The sequence below is a fragment of the Dama dama genome, chromosome 28, assembly GCF_033118175.1.
Source record: "Dama dama isolate Ldn47 chromosome 28, ASM3311817v1, whole genome shotgun sequence".
Lineage (NCBI taxonomy): Eukaryota > Metazoa > Chordata > Mammalia > Artiodactyla > Cervidae > Dama > Dama dama.
This window is the reverse complement of record NC_083708.1, coordinates 25,159,507-25,176,808: the sequence shown is the minus strand read 5'-3', so window position 1 is coordinate 25,176,808 and position 17,302 is coordinate 25,159,507. Positions and strand designations below refer to the sequence as shown.

Sequence of the window (17,302 nt, the reverse complement as noted above, 5' to 3'; positions counted from 1 at the left end):
TCTATTGCAAATGAAAGCCTCCTCTCTCCACTTGGTGGCTTTTTGTGTTTCATTCCACTGGAAGTCAGCGAACAGCAGAGGAGACCTCTTGCAGAGACAAAGAAAGGAACTTGACTTTGATGGCTGCCTGTGCTCTGAACGTGTTTCCTTTAGTAAAGGAAAAAGCTTCGGAGGAAAACAGTTTTTACTGAGCTACTAAAAATGCTTTCTTTCACAGTATCACTTTATTTCTTTAGCTCTGGGTTAGGGTATGAGTAGGGAAAAAATGAGGTGTGCATATGTCTTACAGGTGCACACAATTTTAATGTAAAAAGAGCCAAGATACTCCAACAAATCCCTTCAATATTCCTTTTTAAAAAAGATTGTAGTTAATTTACAATATTGTGTTAGTTTCAGGTGTACAACAAAGTGATTCAGTTATACATACAAATAATTTTTCAGATTCTTTTCCACTTTAGATTATCATAAGATATTGAGTAGAGTTCCTTGTGCTATACAGTAGGTCATTTTCTATGTAGTCCTTTAATACTCCTTTATGGAAAGGTACATAGAAGAAGCTCAGAATCCTGATGGTAAGCCATAGTGCCTGAATCATTCCTCTGCCCTTGGGGAAAGTCTGACTAGTGTAATCGCCCCTACTTTCCTTTTCTTCCCCAAGCAGTGATTGCTTCTCAGTGTTAGCATTTCATCTTAGAGTTCTTTCTTTTTACTTTGCTGCATTTTCAAAATTTACTAGTATGAACATGTATTTTTTCATAATAAAATAAAGAATAAATTATAGTAAAAAAGCAGTTCAGTCAGAGAGATAATGAAAGCCTGAAATCATTCCATGGGGGCAGAGACCAAGAGGAGGAGGTGAACCTGAGGAGAGATTCAGGAAACAGAATTGACAGGCCTGGGTTACAGCAGTGACAGGAGATTTAGAAATAAACACTCGTTTTATGTCACTGTGGCCTTTTATTTGCTTGTTTTTTTAAGACAAATAGAGCATTACAAGAGGTTTTTTGTTTTTTAGGGTTGTTTTTTTTTTCCCCCTACATTCACAGCCATTAAATGTTAAACATGTTTCATTATTTTCAATCACCTCTCTGTTTAAGATAATTTTCCAGGTAATTTTTTTAGTCCACCATGTAAATGTGTACATTTGGGGTCATTGAAAAACCTTTGGTGAAATAAAGGGAGTTTATTTTCTTGTAGAACTTTTTGTTTCCAGTTTACCTTAATTTAGTGATAACAGAACCCTTCTGTGGGAATGTCTTGCAATGATATTGATTTGAAGAACAAAAGGAAAGGCCTCAAAGATAAAAAGTCCTGAAAAGGAATGTTTGAAGAGCATTAACTTTACCACGTTTCTCAGGTTGGCAATTATTCCCCCTTCAGTTCAGTTCAGTTCAGTGACTCAGTCGTGTCCGACTCTTTGTGACCCCGTGGACTGCAGCTCACCAGGCCTCCCTGTCCATCACCAACTCCCAGAGGAGAGTCACAAAGTCTCCATGTCACAAACTCATATCCATTGAGTCGGTGATGCCATCCAACCATCTCATCCTGTCGTCCCCTTCTCCCGCCTTCAGTCTTTCCCAGGATCAGGGTCTTTTCCAATGAGTCAGTTCTTATCATCAGGTGGCCAAAGTATTGGAGTTTCAGCTTCAACATCAGTCCTTCCAGTGAATATCCAGGACTGATCTCCTTTAGGATGGACTAGTTGGATCTCCTTACAGTCCAAGGGACTCTCAAGAGTCTTCTCCAACAGCATGGTTCAAAAGCATCAATTCTTTGCTGCTCAGCTTTCTTTATAGTTCAACTCTCACATCCATACACGACTATTGGAAAAACCATAGCCTTGACTAGACGGACCTTTGTTGGCAAAGTAATGTCTCTGCTTTTTAATATGCTGTCTAGGTTGGTCGTAACTTTTCTTGCAAGGAACAAAGCATCTTTTAATTTCATGACTGCAGTCACCATCTGCAGTGATTTTGGAGCCTCCCAAAATAAAGTCAGCCACTGTTTCCACTGTTTACCCATCTATTTGCCATGAAGTGATGGGACTGGATGCCATGATCTTAGTTTTCTGAACGTTGAGTTTTAAGCCAACTTTTTCTTTTTTTTCATTTATTTTTATTAGTTGGAGGCTAATTACTTTACAGTATTGTAGTGGGTTTTGTCATACATTGACATGAATCAGCCATGGATTTACATGTATTCCCCATCCGGATCCTCCCTCCCACCTCCCTCTATACCCAATCCCTCTGGGTCTTCCCAGTGCACCAGGCCCGAGCACTTGTCTCATGCATCCAACCTGGGCTGGTGGTCTGTTTCACCCTAGATAATAAACATGTTTCGATACTGTTCTCTCGAAACATCCCACCCTCGCCTTCTCCCACAGAGTCCAAAAGTCTGTTCTGTACATCTGTGTCTCTTTTTCTGTTTTGCATATAGGGTTATCATTACCATCTTTCTAAATTCCATATATATGTGTTAGTATATTGTAATGGTCTTTATCTTTCTGGCTTACTTCACTCTGTATAATGGGCTCCAGTTTCACCCATCTCATTAGAGCTGATTCAAATCAATTCTTTTTAATGGCTGAGTAATATTCCATGGTGTATATGTACCACAGCTTCCTTATCCATTTGTCTGCTGATGGGCATCTAGGTTGCTTCCATGTCCTGGCTATTATAAGCAGTGCTGCGATGAACATTGGGGTGCACGTGTCTCTTTCAGATCTGGTTTCCTCAGTGTGTATGCCCAGAAGTGGGATTGCTGGGTCATATGGCAGTTCTATTTCCATTTAGTTAAGGAATCTCCACACTGTTCTCCATAGTGGCTGTACTAGTTTGCATTCCCACCAACAGTGTAAGAGGGTTCCCTTTTCTCCACACCCTCTCCAGCATTTATTGCTTGTAGACTTTTGGATAGCAGCCATCCTGACTGGCGTGTAATGGTACCTCAGTGTGGTTTTGATTTGTATTTCTCTGATGATGAGTGATGTTGAGCATCTTTTCATGTGTTTGTTAGCCATCTGTATGTCTTCTTTGGAGAAATGTCTGTTTAGTTCTTTGGCCCATTTTTTGATTGGATCATTTATTTTTCTGGAATTGAGCTTCAGGAGTTGCTTGTATATTTTTGAGATTAATCCTTTGTCTGTTGCTTCATTTGCTATTATTTTCTCCCAATCTGAGGGCTGTCTTTTCACCTTGCTTATAGTTTCCTTTGTTGTGCAAAAGCTTTTAAGTTTCATTACGTCCCATTTGTTTATTTTTGCTTTTATTTCCAATATTCTGGGAGGTGGGTCATAGAGGATCCTGCTGTGATTTATGTCGGAGAGTGTTTTGCCTATGTTCTCCTCTAGGAGTTTTGTAGTTTCTGGTCTTACATTTAGATCTTTAATCCATTTTGAGTTTATTTTTGTGTATGGTGTTAGAAAGTGTTCTAGTTTCATTCTTTTACAAGTGGTTGACCAGTTTTCCCAGCACCACTTGTTAAAGAGGTTGTCTTTTTTCCATTGTATATCCTTGCCTCCTTTGTCAAAGATAAGGTGTCCATAGGTTCGTGGATTTATCTCTGGGCTTTCTATTCTGTTCCATTGATGTATATTTCTGTCTTTGTGCCAGTACCATACTGTCTTGATGACTGTGGCTTTGTAGTAGAGCCTGAAGTCAGGCAGGTTGATTCCTCCAGCTCCATTCTTCTTTCTCAAGATTACTTTGGCTATTTGAGGTTTTTTGTATTTCCATACAAATTGTGAAATTATTTGCTCTAGTTCTGTGAAAAATACTGTTGATAGCTTAATAGGGATTTCATTGAATCTATAGATTGCTTTGGGTAGAATAGCCATTTTGACAATATTGATTCTTCCAATCCATGAACACGGTATGTTTCTCCATCTGTTTGTGTCCTCTTTGATTTCTTTCATCAGTGTTTTATAGTTTTCTATGTATAGGTCTTTTGTTTCTTTAGGTAGATATACTCCTAAGTATTTTATTCTTTTTGTTGCAATGGTGAATGGTATTGTTTCCTTAATTTCTCTTTCTGTTTTCTCATTGTTAGTGTATAGGAATGCAAGGGATTTCTATGTGTTAATTTTATATCCTGCAACTTTACTATATTTGTTGATTAGCTCTAGTAATTTTCTGGTAGAGTTTTTAGGGTTTTCTATGTAGAGGATCATGTCATCTGCAAACAGTGAGAGTTTCACTTCTTCTTTTCCTATCTGGATTCCTTTAACTTCTTTTTCTGCTCTGATTGCTATGGCCAAAACTTCCAAAACTATGTTCAATAGTAGTCGTGAGAGCGGGCACCCTTGTCTTGTTCCTCATTTTAGGGGAAATGCTTTCAGTTTTTCACCACTGAGGGTAATGCTTGCTGTGGGTTTGTCATATATAGCTTTTATTATGTTGAGGTATGTTCCTTCTATTCCTGCTTTCTGGAGAGTTTTAATCATAAATGGGTGTTGAATTTTGTCAAAGGCTTTCTCTGCATGTATTGAGATAATCATATGGTTTTTATCTTTCAATTTGTTAATGTGGTGTATTACATTGATTGATTTGCGGATATTAAAGAATCCTTGCATTCCTGGGATAAAGCCCACTTGGTCACGGTGTATGATTTTTTAAATATGTTGTTGGATTCTGTTTGCTAGAATTTTGTTAAAGATTTTTGCATCTATGTTCATCAGTGATATTGGCCTGTAGTTTTCTTTTTTTGTGGCATCTTTGTCGGGTTTTGGAATTAGGGTGATGGTGGACTCATAGAATGAGTTTGGAAGTTTACCTTCCTCTGCAATTTTCTGGAAGAGTTTGAGTAAGATAGGTGTTAGCTCTTCTCTAAATTTTTGGTAGAATTCAGCTGTGAAGCCATCTGGTCCTTGGCTTTTGTTTGCTGGAAGATTTCTGATTCCGTTTCGATTTCCTTGCTTGTGATGGGTCTATTAAGATCTTCTATTTCTTCCTGGTTCAGGTTTGGAAAGTTATACTTTTCTAAGAATTTGTCCATTTCTTCCAAGTTGTTCATTTTATTGGCATAGAGCTGCTGGTAGTAGTCTCTTATGATCCTTTGTATTTCAGTGTTGTCTGTTGTGATCTCTCCATTTTCATTTCTAATTTTGTTAATTTGGTTCTTCTCCCTTTGTTTCTTAATGAGTCTTGCTAATGGTTTGTCAATTTTGTCTATTTTTTCAAAAAACCAGCTTTTAGCTTTGTTGATTTTTGCTATGGTCTCTTTAGTTTCTTTTGCATTTATTTCTGCCCTAATTTTTAAGATTTCTTTCCTTCTACTAACCCTGGGGTTCTTCATTTCTTCCTTCTCTAGTTGCTTTAGCTGTAGAGTTAGGTTATTTATTTGACTTTTTTCTTGTTTCTTGATGTAAGCCTGGAATGCTATGAACCTTCCCCTTAGCACTGCTTTTACAGTGTCCCATAGGTTTTGGGTTGTTGTGTTTTCATTTTCATTTGTTTCTATGCATATTTTGATTTTTTTTAAAATTTCTTCTGTGATGTGTTGGTTATTCAGAAGTGTGTTATTTAGCCTCCATATGTTTGGATTTTTAATAATTGTTTTTCCTATAATTGAGATCTAATGTTACTGCACTGTGGTCAGAAAAGATGACTGGAATGATTTCAATTTTTTTGAATTTACTAAGACCAGATTTATGGCCCAGGATGTGATCTATTCTGGAGAAGCTTCCGTGTGCACTTGAGAAAAAGGTTAAGTTGATTGTTTTGGGGTGAAATGTCCTATAGATATCAATTAGGTCTAGCTGGTCCATTGTGTCATTTAAAGTTTGTGTTTCCTTGTTAATTTTCTGTTTAGTTGATCTATCCATAGTTGTGAGTGGGGTATTAAAGTCTCCCACTATTATTGTGTTACTATTAATTTCCTCTTTCATACTCGTTAGCATTTGCCGTACATATTGCGGTGCTCCTATGTTGGGTGCATATATATTTATAATTGTTATATCCTCTTCTTGGATTGATCCTTTGATCATTATGTAGTGTCCTTCTTTGTCTCTTTTCACAGCCTTTATTTGAAAGTCTATTTTATCTGATATGAGTATTGCGACTCCTGCTTTCTTTTGTTCTCCGTTTGTGTGAAATATTTTTTTCCAGCCCTTCACTTTTAGTTTGTATGTGTCTCTTGTTTTGAGGTGGGTCTCTTGTAGACAGCATATATAGGGGTCTTGTTTTTGTATCCATTCAGCCAGTCTTTGTCTTTTGGTTGGGGCATTCAACCCATTTACATTTAAGGTAATTATTGATAGGTGTGGTCCCGTTGCCATTTCCTTTGTTGTTTTGGGTTCACGTTTATACAGCCTTTCTGTGTTTCCTGTCTAGAGAAGATCCTTTAGCATTTGTTGAAGAGCTGGTTTGGTGGTGCTGAATTCTCTCAGCTTTTGCTTGTCTGTAAAGCTTTTGAATTCTCCTTCATATCTGAATGAGATCCTTGCTGGATACAGTAATCTAGGTTGTAGGTTATTCTCTTTCATTACTTTATGTATGTCCTGCCATTCTCTTCTGGCCTGGGGGGTTTCTATTGATAGATCAGCTGTTATCCTTATGGGAATCCCTTTGTGTGTTATTTGTTGTTTCTCCCTTGCTGCTTTTAAATTTGTTCTTTGTGTTTGATCTTTGTTAATTTGATTAATATGTATCTTGGGGTGTTTCGCCTTGGGTTTATCCTGTTTGGGACTCTCTCGGTTTCTTGGACTTGGGTGGCTATTTGCTTCCCCATTTTAGGGAAGTTTTCAGCTATTTTCTCCTCGAGTATTTTCTCATGGCCTTTATTTTTGTCTTCTTCTTCTGGGACTCCTATGATTCGAATGTTGGGGCGTTTCACATTGTCCCAGAGGTCCCTGAGGTTGTCCTCATTTCTTTTGATCCTTTTTTCCTCTCTGCTTCATTTATTTCCATTTTATCACTTATCCTATCTTCTGTCTCCGTTATTCTACTCTTGGTTCCCTCCAGAGTGTTTTTGATCTCATTTTTTGCATTATTCATTTTTAATTGACTCTTTTTTATTTCTTCTAGGTCTTTATTAATCATTTCTTGCATCTTCTCAATCTTTGTCTCCAGGCTATTTATCTGTAACTCCATTTTGTTTTCAAGATTTTGGATCATTTTTATTATCATTATTCTAAATTCTTTTTCAGGTGGATTCCCTATCTCCTCCTCTTTTGTTTGACTTGGTGGGCATTTTTCATGCTCCTTTACCTGTTGTGTATTTCTCTGCCTTTTCATCTTGCTTAGATTGCTGTGTCTGGAGTGGGTTTTCTGTATTCTGGAGGTCTGTGGTTCCTTTTTATTGTGGAGGTTTCACCCAGTGGGTGGGGTTGGACGATTGGCTTGTCAAGGTTTCCTGGTTAGGGAAGCTTGCGTCGGTGTTCTGGTGTATGGAACTGGATTTCTTCTCTCTGGAGTGCAATGGAGTGTCCAGTAATGAGTTTTGAGATGGGTCTGTGTGTTAGGTGTGACTTTGGGCAGCCTGTATGTTGACGCTCAGGGCTACGTTCCTGTGTCGCTGGAGAATTTGCGTGGTATGTCTTGCTCTGAAACTTACTGGCTCTTGGGTGGTGGTTGGTTTCAGTGTAGGTATGGAGGCTTTTGGATGGTCTTTTATTACTTAATGCTCCGTGTAGTCAGGAGTTTTCTGGTGTTCTCAGGTTTTGGGCTTAAGTCTCCTGCCTCTGGATTTCAGTTTTATTCTTCTAGTAGTCTCAAGGCTTCTTCAACTATACAGCACTGATAATAAAACTTCTAGGTTAATGGTGAAAATATTCTCCGCCGTGAGGGACACCCAGAGAGGTTCACAGAGTTATAGGGATTTTAATCTGTTGCACCGGTCCCTTCTGAAGCGGTTCCCTTTGTTTATTTAGCTTCTGTTTGCCGGTCTCTTGAGTGCCTAATTTCTGCCCTGACACAGGCGGGCAGAGGTGGTCTCCTGTTCAGATTCGCTAGTTCCCTCGCTCTGCAGGGAGCGGCAGGCGCTGTTTTCCCCGTCTACACTGCTCAGGCTCCCGACTGCTCTATATGGAGCGTGCCCGGCGTTGCGTGCGGTTCCAGTTTTCTGGTATTCCACAAAAGCGCGGACTCGGTTGAGCCTGCGTTTTGTGCCTTCCCCCGGCGGGAACAGCTCAGGCAGCCAGGAGCTTGACGGGCGTACTCTCCCCGGGTGCGGCGCGCCTTCTCCCCTCCGCGGCCCCAGCCTCAGTTTCCGCGCGTGCCAGGCGGGTGCGTGCACCCTGTGTTTAGCCGCGACCCTCCCAGCGGATGTCGCCCATCCAGAATCTCAGGAAGTCTTTGGTTAGAAACTGGAGGCCCGTTTGCAGTGTGGTAGGGGGTGCCATCCCTGGGGCCGAGTTTTCCCCTTTCCCTTCCCCCCTGCCTCCTGCCTCCGGCGGGGCTGGGCCGGCCTGCAGCCAGCTAGCTCCTCTGGACTTGCTCAGACCCTTTGTTCTGCGAACGGCCGGCAGTGTGTTCAGGCCGGTTAATTTTCTCTCTCTCTTTTGCTGTCCCACAGTTTAAGTTGGTATCTCACAAAAGCTCCCTCCGATTGTCCTCAGGGCACTCAGGCCCGGTCCTTACCCTAAGCAATGCCGCCCGCTCCTCTCCGTTCTGCCCCCACTTGCTGGTGGCAGATGCGGGCATCTGGGGTACTTTTCTGCTGGGAGTTGCTTTTAGGCACGTAACCTGTGGGTTTTATTTATTTTTCCTCCCAGTTAGGTTGGCCTCCGAGATTCGAAAACTTCCCCCAGACCCGCCAGTGCGAGGGTTTCCTGGTGTTTGGAAACTTCCTCTATTAAGACTCCCTTCCCGGGATGGGTCTCCGTCCCTAGCTCTTTTGTCTCTCTTTTTATCTTTTATATTTTGTCCTACCTGCTTTCGAAGACAATGGGCTGCTTTTCTGGGCGCCTGATGTCCTCAGCTAGCGATCAGAAGTTGTTTTGTGAAGTTTGCTCTGCGTTGAATTGTTCTTTCGATGAATTTGTAGGGGAAAAAGTGGTCTCCCCGTCCTATTCCTCTGCCATCTTGGCTCCTCCCCTTAAGCCAACTTTTTCACTCTCCTCTTTCACTTTCATCAAGAGGCTCTTTAGATCTTCTTCACTTTCTGCCATAAAGGTGGTGTCATCTGCATATATGAGGTTATTGATATTTCTCCCGGCAATCTTGATTCCAGCTTGTGCTTCCTCTAGCCCAGCGTTTCTCGTGATGTACTCTGCATATAAGTTAAATAAGCAGGGTGACAATATACAGTCTTGAAGTACTCCTTTCCCAATTTGGAACCAGTCTGTTGTTCCATGTCCAGTTCCAACTGTTGCTTCCTGACATGCTTACAGATTTCTCAAGAGGCAGATCAGGTGGTCTGGTCTTCCGTTCTCTTGAAGAATTTCCCACAGTGTATTGTCATCCACACAGTCAAAGGCTTTGGTGTAATCAATAAAGCAGAAGTAGATGTTTTCTGGAACTCTCTTGCTTTTTTTTGATGATCCAGCAGATGTTGGCAATTTGATCTCTGGTTCCTCTGCCTTTTCTAAATCCAGCTTGCATATCTGGAATTTCATGGTTCATGTACTGTTGAAGTCTGGCCTGGAGAATTTTGAGCATTACTTTACTAGCGTGTGAGATGAGTGCAATTGTGCGGTAGTTCGAGCATTCTTTGGCATTGCCTTCCTTTGGGATTGGAATGAAAACTGACCCTTTCCAGTCCTGTGGCCACTGCCAAGTTTTCCAAATTTGCTGGCAGACTGAGTGCAGCATTTTCACAGCACCATCTTTGAGGATTTGAAAGAGCTCAACTGGAATTCCATCACCTCCAATAGCTTTGTTTGTAGTGATGCTTCCTAAGGCCCTCTTGATTTTGAATTCCAGGATGTCTGGCTCTAGGTGAGTGATCTGTCATGATCTGTGATGATCTGTCATGACACTGTCATGATTATCTGGATTGTGAAGATCTTTTTTGTACAGTTCTTCTGTGTATTCTTGCCACCTCTTCTTAATATCTTCTGCTTCTGTTAGGTTCATACCTTTTCTGTCCTTTATTGTGCCCATCTTTGCATGAAAATTTACCTTGGTATCTCTAATTTTCTTGAAGAGATCTCTTGTCTTTCCCATTCTATTGTTTTCCTCTATTTCTTTGCATGGATCACTGAGGAAGGCTTTCTTATCTCTCCTTGCTATTGTTTGGAACTCTGCATTCAAATAGGTGTATCTTTCCTTTTCTCCTTTGTGTTTTGCTCTTCTTTTCACAACTATTTGTAAGGCCTTCTCAGACAGCGATTTTGCCTTTCTTTTTATTCTCCTGTAGGTAAATGTTAAAAATCTATTTTCATGCTTTGAAGAAGGATTTTACAGTGGGCTTGCAGAACTCACAGTATGATTTCCAGTTACAAGGTCAGAATGCTCCACTCATATTTATAACCTCCAGAGAAGCAAATTCTCCTGAGTTCTGTAGTCAAAACAAAAGATGTAACTGATTGTAAAATCACCGAAGTGTTAAATTGTACTCTGTCTTCTGTTATGAAAATTTGGTATTGCTATTATGTAGCTTTTTTTTTTTTTTTTTTAATAGCCATATGTTTGGCTCTATGGCTTGACAATAAAGGTCTGTATGGAAAAGGGGGAAAGTGAATATAACAATGTATCCCATTTTGTTATTTCCACCTGTGAAAAACAGTCTCTAATGAGATGTCCCCAAACAGTGCTGCTGTTCATCAAAACATGTGCCCTAGATCTGAGTGAGTTTAATTATAATGGGAACAATGAAATGAGGACATTTAGATCAATTTACAGTGGAAAAATTCAGAAGATTAAGAAGCAGCAACTATCTCAGGCTGGGAAGAACTAATTTTGGAAATCTCTTTTCTCTCCTCCCTGGAAGGAATCATTTTAGGAAGTGGGCAATAACATTCATCTCAGGCATGTTTTTGTTAAACCAATATATCAGAACAAGATTAGCATGTCCTTCTGGATACAGAGATCAGCTGTCTGCATAGACCTCCCTAAGCAAAGAACTGATCTCTGTGTGATACCTAGGTTGTGCATGCGTGCTCAGTCATGTCCAGCTCTTTGTGACCCCTTGGACTGTAGCCCACCAGGCTCCTCTGTCCATGGGAGTCTCCAGGCAAGAATACTGGAGTGAACTGCCATTTCCTTCTCCAGGGGATCTTCCCGCCCCAGGGATTGAAATTTGATCTCCTGCATTGGCAGGTGGATTCTTTTACCACTGAACCACCTGGGAAGCCACCACTCCATATTAATTTCAACGTCATACATAAATCTTGATCAAGAAATTGTTTCATTAGGAGCATTATCTGACTTACCTTTGCAAAGAGCTACATAGTGTTTTACCTGAAAAAAAAAAAAAAAGCAGTGTAGAATGTGAGGGTACAAAATAAAAAATATGTTTATTGGGTATAATTCCTTTTTTATGAGTTTCCAATTTTGTTTAGATTGTATGCTTGTTTGTTTGTTTTTTAACAAGTAAACCTAAAGAGATAGCTAAACTCAGAGATGGGGAGTAGATCCATCTGTGATTTTTTTTTTTTCTAGCTGTGCTTTCTCTTAGGCCATATACTAATTTATTAGCCAATGAAAATCTAAGAACTTGCCTGCTCAGTGTTAAGTGAATGACAGCCTAGTTGAAATATCTGTTAGAACATGAGACTGTTATCTAAGTGTGTCGTATACCATGCCATAGTTAGTTCTCATGTCATCATATGATTGTATTTGGGTATATTCTGTTTGTGTGTGTTCTATTGTTGACATGTATTATTTCAGTTCATCCTGATAAAAGATTGCATTAGATAGCCAAGCCTCAGTGAGGGACCTCTTTAGACTATTAAATTGATTTGGCCAACAGTACAGAGCAAAGCAGCATAAAATCAAAATGTAGTCCCTTTCTGATCCTAGTTATCTCCTTTTCCTCCCAAAGCATTTCCTCATCCATTGCCCAGCATCAAATTGTGTAGATGCTCACGGGAGTAAAGGAAGGAGACTGTGTGTGAGAAAGCTGACTGTGCCTAGACCGAAGAGGGGATAGGATCCTAATTTTAAAAATGTTTATATGTGACCAGCCTGTCTCACACAGTGGAGGCCAAGGCCCTTACTCTTTACATTCTGGGAGGTAAAAACATTCTTAAGAAGGACTAGTGAGTACAGAGTGACATGTCAGTTAATCAGAATGATACATCACCTGGAAAATATTTTGAGTTACTGGATTTCGGTGAATTATGGTAAACCTTTTACACGTCTTTGAGGAGTGAAAGGTTGAAAATGTCAAATAAGTTAAAGTTATCAGTCAGCTTTTATATTAGTAATTATACTAAGTTGATATTGTCATTATGGCATTGTCTATCCCAAGAAGTTCAGCTTTTTCTTACAACTATCATAGGTATAAAGGAAAAGAATTATTCAAACCTGAACCAGCTCACTCCTTGACAAACCTTTATATTCAGTGTGTGAGTCAATTATAATGGATTTGTTTTTTATAAATATGCTTGCTCATCAGTCTAAAGGTACCCTTGAGACCAGAAACACTTAAAAAAGTAACACACTAAACATGGCATGATAGTAAAGTAGCTGTACATTTTGGTAAAAAACATACCCAATGTCTTATAGCCTATGGAAGAATCTAGTATTTCCTCAGGTCTAAAGCATTTCCCAGTGATGTTTTTGAGACATCAATATTGAAGACATAAAACAGAGGAAAGGCCACAGATCTCCATGTAAGAATTTTTGATTGATTTTAATCTTTGATTAAAAAAGAAAAAAGAACAGGAAAGTATAATTAATAATAACATATAAAAATAAACAAAAATGGAAAAAAATAATATAAAGTGTTTTCAATATCAGTTAATTAGTTTCTCAAAGCCCAATAGCATGAAATTAATGTAATTTCTCTTAGCAAATTATCTTTCTAATGTTTTTTGTTTTTTTTCCTTCTCACCCTTAGATTGAAAAAGAAGAAGCAGGCCAAGCAAAATGCAGAGACAGCCTCAGCTATGGCTGCAAGGACTCATTCTGGAAAAGAAGATGCTAGTAAAGTCATTTTAGAGCAAGACAAGTGTAACATTTCTGTGGAAGAGGAGTACATTACTGATGAGAAAAAGAAGAGAAAAAGTAATCAGTTAAAGGAGATCAGGCGTACAGAACTAAAGAGATATTATAGTATTGGTGAGTATTGGTGGCAACTCTGCAGTGTTTTCATTTTAAAACTGTAGTAATTTTTAAAAGATGATAATTTGTAACTGGTAATAGCATATCATATTATAGTAGTGGAGTGTTAGTCGCTCAGTCGTGTCCGACTCTGCGACCCCATGGACTGTAGCCCACCAGGCTCCTCTGGGCCATGGGATTCTCCAGACAAGAATACTGGAGTGGGTTGCTGTTCCCTTCTCCAGGGTGTCTTCCCAACTCAGGGATCGAACCTGGGTCTCCTGCATTGCAGGCAGGTTCTTTACCATCTGAGTTACCAGGGAAGTCCATATAATAATAATGTATATGTAATATTATAATATGCTATATAATAATAATGAGAGCGAGAGGTAGAACTTGAGGACTGTAATATTTGTTACTCTTGCACATGCATGCACAGTCGTGTCTGACTCTTTGTAACCCATGGACTGCAGCCCACCAGGCTCCTCTGTCCATGCGATTTCCCAGGCAAAAATACTGGCGTGAGTTGCCATTTTCTTCACTAAGGGATTTTCCTGGCTCAGGAATCTAACCTGCATCTCTGAGGCTCCTGCATTGAGCCAGGTGGGAAGCCTGAAACAATGGTAACAGTTTATTGAGCAGCTTCTGTGTGCTGCCAGGCCTGTTTTAGTGATAAAATCTTATATAAAGAGAAGTACAGTTAAATAAGATTGATGTGTCTTATTTAATCTTATCTTCCAGCATCTAACACCGTGCTTAACACATAGTGTCTGCTCATAAATATTTATTAAATAATGGTCACTTACCCTGTATGAGAAGTATTTTTCTTAATGTTTATAGACATATCCATAGAATTCTTGATAGAAATGCCTGCACAGTTTGGTATCAGCTAGGCAATAGGAAATGGAGGAGACATGGCCTCTCATCCTTAGATTAAAAAAAAGCAAAAGACCATGACGATGATGACTTGGAAGTTGCAGTTAAGAGGCCTCTTAAGATGAGTCCGCAGTGATGATCATACAGTGTCTGAGGATGATCGTTGCATCTGCGGTCATGTTAGTACCAGTGGCTTGTCTAGCGTGATGGAGGTCATGCTCCTGTTTTGCTTTAACCATCCTTCTCATACCTACTGATCCCATCACAGGCAAGCCTGGAGTATGTTCAGAGGTCTCCTGCATTGCAGGCAGATTCTTCACTGTCTGAGCCATCAGGGAAACCCCCTAAAGAAAGGGAACCAGAGATGAAACTTGATGTGACACAGATTACGGTGTACTGAGGATTGCAAGGCTCAGAAGACTAAGGAGGTCTCTAAGAATGAACTGCAGTCCAGTATATGAAACCTGGGCTGGTAGCAGGCACTTGGTCCACAGGGCCCAAGACTTGGTCCCAGTTAATGCCAGTTACCGGGGACAGATCTGATCTGTGTGTTTAATATAACTTTCTACTAGTTCTCATCAATGGCAGCCGGTGGGTTACCACAGGGATGGTTATAAGTGAGATTTTGCTAACATTGCTCTGACAGAGGCAGGTGAGATATCTGTAGCAGGAAGCCTGTGGCTTGTAGTATTCACTGGGTTCCTGTGATTTGTGATGTATTACATAATTTCATGGATGCTTTTAATCTGAAGCCATCCAGCATTTTATAAAAAGCTGTAACTGTAAACCTTTTGAAAAAGACTTCTGTGTGATTAATAAACTCCCTCTTAAAATTTTCAGTGTTGAGTATTATCCCAAAAAGAGAAAGAGGGGTAAGGAAAATGGCTTCTCAGCTCTTTTACCGTGTACACATTGGACATTTGAAAATGTGTGGTTTTTCCAGTCACACAGTTTAAAACACTGTCTTCTCATCCTACTTTAAATGCTGCTGCTTACAAAGTATTTTAAAATCTAGACATTTTGGTCTGTAGGGTTTCCCTGCAGGAAGCTGACAGAGTCCTTTCCATTGAGATTTCTCTTTTCATGATGCTCTACTAACTTCAGCTGATGTATTAGGCTAGCTTTTTAACGTGCTACACTCTGTTGTGTGTGTAGCACTTTGAAGCAATACCGTTCACTCTTGTTGTTCAGTTGCTAAGTTGTGTCCAACTCTTTGTTACCCCCTGAACTGCAGCACACCAGGCCTCCCTGTCCATCACCAACTCCTGGAGTTTACTCAAACTCATGTCCATTGAGTCGGGTGATGCCATCCAACCATCTCATCCTCTGTTGCCCCCTTCTCCTCCTGCCCCCATCCCTCCCAGCTTCAGGGTCTTTTCCAGTGAGTTGGCTTTTCACATCAGGTGGCCAAAGTATTGCAGCTTCACCTTCAGTATCTGTCCTTCCATTAAATATTCAGGGTTGATTTCCTTTAGGATTGACTGGTTTGATCTCCTTGCGTCAAAGGCACTCTCAGGAGTCTTCTCCAACACCACAGATCCAAAGCATCAGTTCTTTGGTGCTCAGCCTTCTTGATATAAGTCCAACTTTCACATCCATAGATGACCACTAGAGAAACCATAGCTTTGACTAGACGGACTTTTGTCAGCAAAGTGATGTCTCTGCTTTTTAATACTGTCTATATTTATCATAGCTTTTCTTCCAAGGAACAAGCGTCTTTAAATTTGGGGGCTGCAGTTACTGTCTGCAGTGATTTTGGAGCCCAAAAAAATAAAGTCTGTCACTGTTTGATTATTTATTTGCCATGAAGTGATGGGACCAGATGCCATGATCTTAGTTTTTTGAATGTTGAGTTTTAAGCCAGCTTTTTCACTTTGATCTTCATTAAGAGACTCTTTAGTACTGTTCACTCTACTCTTTACTTAATTTTTTAAAAATTTATTTATTTTTTAATTGAAAGATAAATGCTTTACAGAATTTTGTTGTTTTCTGTCAAACATCAACATGAATCAGCTATAGGTGTACATACTTAATTCTTACTAGACTTCACTAACCACCACAGTCATCATTTCTTCCAGGAACCCCACTCTTTCCCTGGACACGTTAAATTTCCCTTCTGTATTATCATCATGGATTTATTTACTTTCTTTCCTGTTTGTAGACTGGTGTGGATTAGACCCTATATTATTAGCTTTGTTAGTATCTGCTTTACAAGTGCTCTTTAAATGTGCATTGAGTGGATGATTATACATGAATGAATACTGTGATTGTTTGGACTTTCATGAAAATTCTGGAAAGATATAGGCAACAAATAAAAAGTTGATTCAGAATTATCCTGTGATTTTGTTTGGTGACAATAACTAAAGAGATGCCATTATAACTTTTCATCTTCTTTCGAGAATGGCACTAATAACTGGTTTGGAGGTTTCAGGCATTTCCTTAGGAGAACCCAGTGCTTACAGAAAACTACTAGGCGGGCCGTTGAGTCCCAGCGTTCCTTGTCTTTTCCACATTTTACTCTTAGCTGTTGGACACCTGTGTTGGCAGGTTTGCTTGATCTCACATGGTGGACCTTTCATATTCCTTGGATTTCCACCCAGAAATGTTGTCTTGTACCACTAGGTGGAGCTTAGACTTCAAGTCAAAAGTAATTCCAGTTTAAGTTCTTTTGATGGCACCAGTCTGGGGAGAAGAGATGCTAAAATGGGAGGATCTTGTAAGCCACATGTGTTGTTGTTTAGTCGTGTCCACCTCTTTGCGACCCCATGGACTGTGACCCGCCAGGCTCCTCTGTCCATGGGATTTCCCAGGCAAGAATACTGGAGGGGGTTGCCATTTCCTTCTCCAGGGGATCTTCCCAACCCGGAGATTGAATCTGCGTCTCCTGCAGTGGCAGGCAGATTCTTTACCGCTGTACCACCGTGAAAGCCCTAGCCACATTAAGGATTTGGATTTTATCCTGTATCCGTGGAAGCCGTTGAGGGAATTCTGTAACTCTCTGTTTTAAGAGGATAAATCTAAGGACATTGGGTGAAAGTGAGCCTGAAGGCAGGTGGGAGACTGGGGCAGAGGAGAAACGGAACCCTAGGGAGAGAATTTACTCCTAGAAACAGCATTATTTGGTACGGTATGTGAGGGAGAAAAAGGACAGAGTCAAGAATTGACAAACTTGAAAACTCAAGAAGACGGAAAATAGAGAATGTGTGTTTGGAGATATTGTAGAGTACCAAGTAGATTTGTCTAGAGGGGCCTGAATTTCTGGTGAAAGGCCTGGAAATTGC

General features: G+C 40.1%; 1 protein-coding gene across 4 annotated transcripts in view; it reads left to right on the top strand.

The window, feature by feature from the left end:
• Window positions 1-17,302, top strand: part of NCOA7 (nuclear receptor coactivator 7) — a 159,485-nt gene that overhangs the window by 67,025 nt on the left and 75,158 nt on the right. For all 4 annotated transcript variants that reach the window (XM_061131670.1, XM_061131671.1, XM_061131668.1 and 1 more), the window contains one exon: window positions 12,943-13,163. In XM_061131670.1, coding sequence (XP_060987653.1) covers window positions 12,943-13,163 — 221 coding nt within the window. The remainder of the gene's footprint in view (window positions 1-12,942; window positions 13,164-17,302) is intronic.